Below are 6,245 nucleotides of genomic sequence, written 5' to 3' on the forward strand. Positions count from 1 at the left end.
GAATTAGGCTACCTCTGTGCGTCCCTCAACAGTGTTCTGCAGCAGCGTCTCTAAACAGCACTGTTATTACCTCGCTAGTGAGAAATGTCATGTGTAGCCTTTAAGTTGCTACACTATATAGGCTAACAAATAAAATCTTCAGGGCAACGCTGACAACACCTTTTTGTGCAAACTGCGTGACCGTAGTGTGCGTGTGCGAGCACGTGTGAGCGCAGTAATTCTTTTGTGCTGTATAGGTACTGTATGTAGGGCTGTCACGATAACTACTTTTTGTTGTGCGATATATTGCACCAAAATTAATTGCGATAAATGATATTATTGCTATTTTAAGACCATTTTATGCCACTGATTAATGACAGTATGACAATATAATAGCATAATAATGCAAGTACACTCTTTCAAATAACAATTTTTTTAATATAAAATAAAGAATATTTAGACACTGTAATCGGAATGTGAAAAAATATATCCTAAATAAATAAAAATAATTAATAATAAATTAGGGATGCAACGATACCATTTTTTTTTTTAGAACCAATCCGATCCGATACTGAAAATTCTGAGTATCGGTCAATACAGATACCGATCCGATACCAGTACATTTTTTTAAAATCAATGTAGAATTAATGTACTTCTGTGTGTTGACCTGATCGTCACTTCTTTTGTGTGTTAAACACAATCTACTAAATATAGACAAGTTAATTTTAATACAAAATAACAAATAAAAAAAATATATAATCATAATCTATGAAAATAATACTATTATAAACTAGGTTAGGTTATTCTAGAAAAATCATGAGTGCACAATTTTATAAATTGTAAACATTTACTGAAATAACATTAGTGGGGAACAAAAAAAGTGAGTAAGTGTAGGACTAAATCTGGTAAAATGTTATACATTGCTCTTTGTACTATGGTAAAATACATTCATGAAAAACCAATAAATATATAAAGATTTGTTTAAATGATATAAATGCATGTTTGCTGAATGCTGACGGCAAATGAGAAAGTATTATAATGTTTGCCTTTCTATTACTAATAATATTAAAGCAATCGTTATAATACTTTTTTGTATACATTTTAATTCATTTGTTTAACAGTTCTGTAAGAAATAATTGACGACGGGCTGTTGAATTATTAGAAAAATAATGCACACCCGAAGTGGTGATGCGGCCACGACGCGAAGCGTAAGAAAAATTATTATTTTTCTAATAATTCAACGGCCCGGAGTCAATTATTCCGCTTATACTACGGTTACCACACCTCAAGACATCAATCAGATGATATATTTAAAGGGATTCGTCTGGTTTTTGTACTTAAATCGCTATTGTGAGTAGGATTATTTCTTCCGCATCTCATCCAACGCCTCTTTTGCTAGTTCCAAAACGTCATTTTAAAGGGGTCATATGATGCGATTTCAATTTTTCCTTTCTCTTTGGAGTGTTACAAGCCATATGATAGATAGGAGTCATATCTATCATATGTTGCTGCCTCCATTACTGTGCTATACATTAAATTATTAATAGCTTTCTTGTTCTGTCCTATCATGCGCAAAAGTATTATAATATAGTATGAAAGGCTCAATCCAGAGCAGCCCAAAGCGCATCCCGTGCGCAGAATGATGCACTTGAAGCAACACGGAGTCACAGCGCGCAGCTCTCCACGTAGAAAAGTTCAAAGCAGAAAGAAGAGCTATTGATGCGTAGTGTATTAAATCTGTTCTGTAGTGTATTGAGCCTTTTCTTTTAACAGTTTTAAACTTAATTTACTGTGTGCTCTCGGAGGGAGTTTCATCGTCTTGACTGTCGTAACCTAACGCGACACGCAGCTTGAATGCTGTCCGCTCTGTGTGTGTGGGGAGACGCTGCCTGAGCCCCGCCTCCGCCACAGAGAGCAGACGAGATGACAGAGGCAGCGCGATTGAATAAAAAGTTGGTGACATTCATTTTTATGTAAAAAATATAAATCATTATTTTTAATTATAAAAAAAAATTATCAGTCGCAATATATCGTGGCACCAAAAATTAATAATAATAAGAAAATTAATAATAATAAGACGATATATTGATTATCGTGACAGGCCTAACTGTATGCTAATTTCCGTTATTACAGTTAACTATGCGAAGTGATAAAAAATTATTGATGGAGAACCAAGTAAAGCCGAGCTGCTTCAGTCCAGTAAGTGTTCATCTGGAAATATGACTACAGTTATTCTGACGTTTACTTGATAAAAATCAGTCAAGATTTGACAGCAGAAAGACACGTGAAGCACCAGCAGAAGGAGACGTTTGTACAATTAGACTAAAAGCTGAGCTGACTTGATAAAGAAGTCTAAACTATCTAAATTAGACATCAGAAAGCATGGAGTAGATTGTGTGCAATGGGTTTTTCTGCAAAGGTTTGAACATGTTGATCATTTAGAGGCCTTAGAAATTCATGCATCAAATATGATACAGTATGCTTTATAGGGTTAAATCACTGGCATTTCAAGTGCCACCGATTGAAGACAGAGAGAAATACAATGTTTATCATTGCATTTTGCGGTCAAATCTTTATTACACTACAGTAGTGTATTGTACTTCAGTTTGTGCAAAACGGGGAAATAAGTTTGCATGTAGCTTTCTGGTGATTACATACATGAATGCATATAAACATGCACTGAACAGACAGAAAGGGAGCGAAGGGTCGTTCAATTACCTTGACACAGATTCCACATCCGATGCAGAGAGACTCTGAGATCCAGGCGATTTTACTCTGAGGTGTGACCTCGATACACAGCTTTCCTGAGAAAACACATGAAAACACATGAGTGATGCGGCTAACCTGCGCCGAAAATGAAATCTGGTGTCTTCAGCGTGCGATTCTTACCCATGCGCACTACCGGACAGCTCTTCTTGCACTCTTGGCGGCATTTCTTAGGCTTACACTTGTCATGGTTCACAATAGCGATTCTGGTGTTCTTGTCGGCCATTTGGCTGGTTTGATGTCGCACACCGGCGACGCTGATCTAAAGGAACCGAGGAGGTCTAGATCTCACTAGAAAGAGAGAGATAAAGATTAATGCCAACAAAACAAACTAATAATTAGGGTTGCATGATATATTGAAATATTGCAAATGTACAAATCGCAATACGCATATCATAACTGCTTGCAATTACTGAATAATTGTAATAGGTTAATAGTTTTGTAATAGTTTTAATAGACAAAATAGATTTTAATTGTTATGAAAAGAGCTTTAGGTCATGCCAAATTGTCTTTGATCTTTCAAGCTGTTTCATGGCACTCAGCGGGTGTTGCATGCATCAGTCCAAAAGCACTTAATTAAAACGCGCCCATCCATTAAAAAAAAAAAAAAAAAGAGTATAACATGGCCCGTGTTGCATGCATCAGTCCAAAAGCACTTAATTAAAACGCGCCCATCCATTAAAAAAAAAAAAAAAAAGTGTCTCACATGGCTCCCGGGGGGTGAACAAAGGCCTTCTGTAGTGAATTGATGTGTTTTTGTAAAAAAAATATCTATATTCAAAACGTAATAATCACTTTAATTTAGCTTGCGCTCACTTATGACGTATGAGGTCTGCTTTGCACATGCGCCGCTCAGAAGTGACGAACACGGAAGCGCAGCGGAGAGCTCAAAACAAAACAACGGTCACTTATTAGAAGTACAAAACGAGGATTTTGGTTTTCACAAGACTCACCGGCGCATGCGCAGCACTGACCTCATACGTCATGCTCCCGGAGCTGCTTCTGTGTACAACAGTGAGCGCATGCTAGATTAAAGTGATTATTACGTTTTGAAAATGGATATTTTTCTTACAAAAACGCATCGATTCGCTACAGAAGCCCTTTGTTCACCCCCCGGAGCCATGTGAGACACTTTCTTTTATGGATGGGCGCATTTTAATTAAGTGCTTTTGGACTGACGCATGTAAAACCCGCTGAGTGCCATGAAACAGTTTGAAAGATCAAAGACAATTTTTAATATAACTAGGGTTGGGTATCGTTTGATTTTTTTTCAATACCGGTGCCAAATCGATACTTTTAAAACTGTTCCGGTGCCTAAACGGTGCCTGAACTGATACTTATTAAAAAATAAATAAATAAAAAATCCCCCCCAAAAATTATGGATTGGCCATTAGAATAGAAAGAGAATAGAGAGTGCAAATGTTAGAGGGTCAAGTTTTTTAATAAAAAAAAACAAACAAGCAGATAAAATTATAAGTAGCATTAGAATAGAGCGTGCTAGAGTTAGAGGGTCAAATGAAGATGAAAGAGATGTGTTTTCAGCCGTTTCTTGAAAATATTAAGGACTCAGCTGCTTGGATTGAGCTGGGCAGGTCATTCCACCAGGAGGGAACAGTTAATGTAGAAGTCCATGAAAGTTTCATCATAGGTAGAATGCGAAATATTTCAATACAAGCATTTCAGTCAAATGTAATGTATGCAATATTTCAAATCTTTAACCCACTTGGGAAAATCAACCCATGGCAACAGTTTAAAAGTAGCCCAATTCTGTGGAAAAAACGCGGACTTGGCAACCCTGCATCCAACAAGAGCTACCGGAGTCAGCTTTGACTGATCACAGGTCGAGAATAAAAAGAGATGACTGACAACACCATGCTGGAGTATTTGCTGCTCAACAAATTCTGAGCTCAATGACAAATATCTGATCTTGTAAGATGTGCTCCCTTTAGACAGAGTGCGTGTGATCACGAAATGGGAGTGGGATTAAGAAAATGGCTGAATCCCGGATATTTTGGGCAATTAAGAAATCCCGGCCGGACGCATTTTTGTAGGTCCAAAAAGAAGACATGTCCGGGGAAAAGAGGACGTATGGGTCACCCTAATTTATAATCGATGTATTCTTTTTAAAGTAGCCTATGCAACATATTTTCTGCCTCATTCTGTGACAAGAAGTCTCATCAGATCACAAAAGGAAGCATTTGACTGGTGTTGTGGAGTAAAAAGGTTATAATTTTCTCTTTTGTTGGACAACAGGTTTAGAAATGTGAATACAAGGGAGGTTTAGCTTTAGGCATTTTAATTTAAGCATGTTTAGCTTAGTTAACGGAAGGCTACCTGCTGCCATTAGAGCAAGTGTAATTACTGCATTCACGCACTCCTCGAATGCTCTCATTTTCCTAGTTGTGCTTTTAAGTCGGAATGTGAAAACAACATGGACACTCTCGTTACTACAAAGATGTGTTGGATTTGTATTATTAGAGCTTTCCGACTTGAGTTCACGTGCATTTTTTCTCAGTCGGGAAATTATTTTTCATGTGCCGTGCCGCGATGATGTTTCTTACGTCCGTTTCGGAGAACCAGAGGACAAATATTTCAATCGATCGCTCAGGCATGGCACCGAAATGAGGCACCGAAATCTGCATTCGGATTCGGTTCTAGTACATACCGGTTACATAGGTACCGGTGCTATATTGGTACCGGGTTTCGGTACCCAACCCTAAATATAACTCCGACTGGATTCGTCTGAAAGAAGAAAGTCATATACACCTAGTATGCCTTGAGGGTGAGTAATTTATGGGCTAATTTTCATTTTTGGGTTAACTAACCCTTTAAAGTGACAGCAGACTAATAGTACTAAACATACTAGTACACACACATACACATACACATAATAGTACTGTCATTATTTATTCACTCACATGTTGTCCCAAACCTGTATTAATTTCTTTCTTGTGCTGAATGCAAAAAGATATTTTGGGTAACCAAAAAGTTGCTGAACCCCATTAACTTTGATAGAAGGAAAACAAAATACTATGGAAGTCACTGGGGACCAGCAACCTATTGCTTACCCACATTCTTCAAAATAACTTTTACATTAAACAGAAGAAACTCATTCAGGTTTAAAACAACTTGCGAGTGAATAAATGATGACAGAATTTTCAGCAGTTTGGACATGAATGAAGAGAGAGAACCTGCACTTAACCTTTTCTCACAGGCATTTTGTTTTCATAGTTAGACAGCTATTGTGATTAGGGGTGTAACGATTCACTCGTTTTCTTGATGCATCAATTACAAACCCTGACGATGCAATGCATCGATCTTGAAACATGGATTTTTGAATCGTGAATTGTCGATTTCGGACAGTAATCGATTTAAAACACTAAGAATCTATAATCGATTCTAATCGATTTCTATAGCGATTCAATGCTTTCAAAATATATACACATTCAATTACTACAAGCACGAATTAATGGAGACCTTGAACAGTGTTCGTGCCTCGC

At 37.2% G+C, this 6,245-nt stretch overlaps 1 protein-coding gene across 1 annotated transcript in view; it reads right to left on the reverse strand.

Annotated features, from left to right (window-relative positions):
- Positions 1-6,245, reverse strand: part of LOC107725718 (ATP-binding cassette, sub-family E (OABP), member 1) — a 22,090-nt gene that overhangs the window by 11,506 nt on the left and 4,339 nt on the right. The window contains exons 2-3 of the mRNA XM_016535098.1: positions 2,869-3,036; positions 2,698-2,783 (exon numbers count right to left, since the gene is read on the reverse strand). Coding sequence (XP_016390584.1) covers positions 2,698-2,783; positions 2,869-2,971 — 189 coding nt within the window. The 5' untranslated portion in view covers positions 2,972-3,036. The remainder of the gene's footprint in view (positions 1-2,697; positions 2,784-2,868; positions 3,037-6,245) is intronic.

The sequence above is a fragment of the Sinocyclocheilus rhinocerous genome, unplaced genomic scaffold, assembly GCF_001515625.1.
Source record: "Sinocyclocheilus rhinocerous isolate Xijiao unplaced genomic scaffold, SAMN03320098_v1.1 scaffold1057, whole genome shotgun sequence".
NCBI lineage: Eukaryota > Metazoa > Chordata > Actinopteri > Cypriniformes > Cyprinidae > Sinocyclocheilus > Sinocyclocheilus rhinocerous.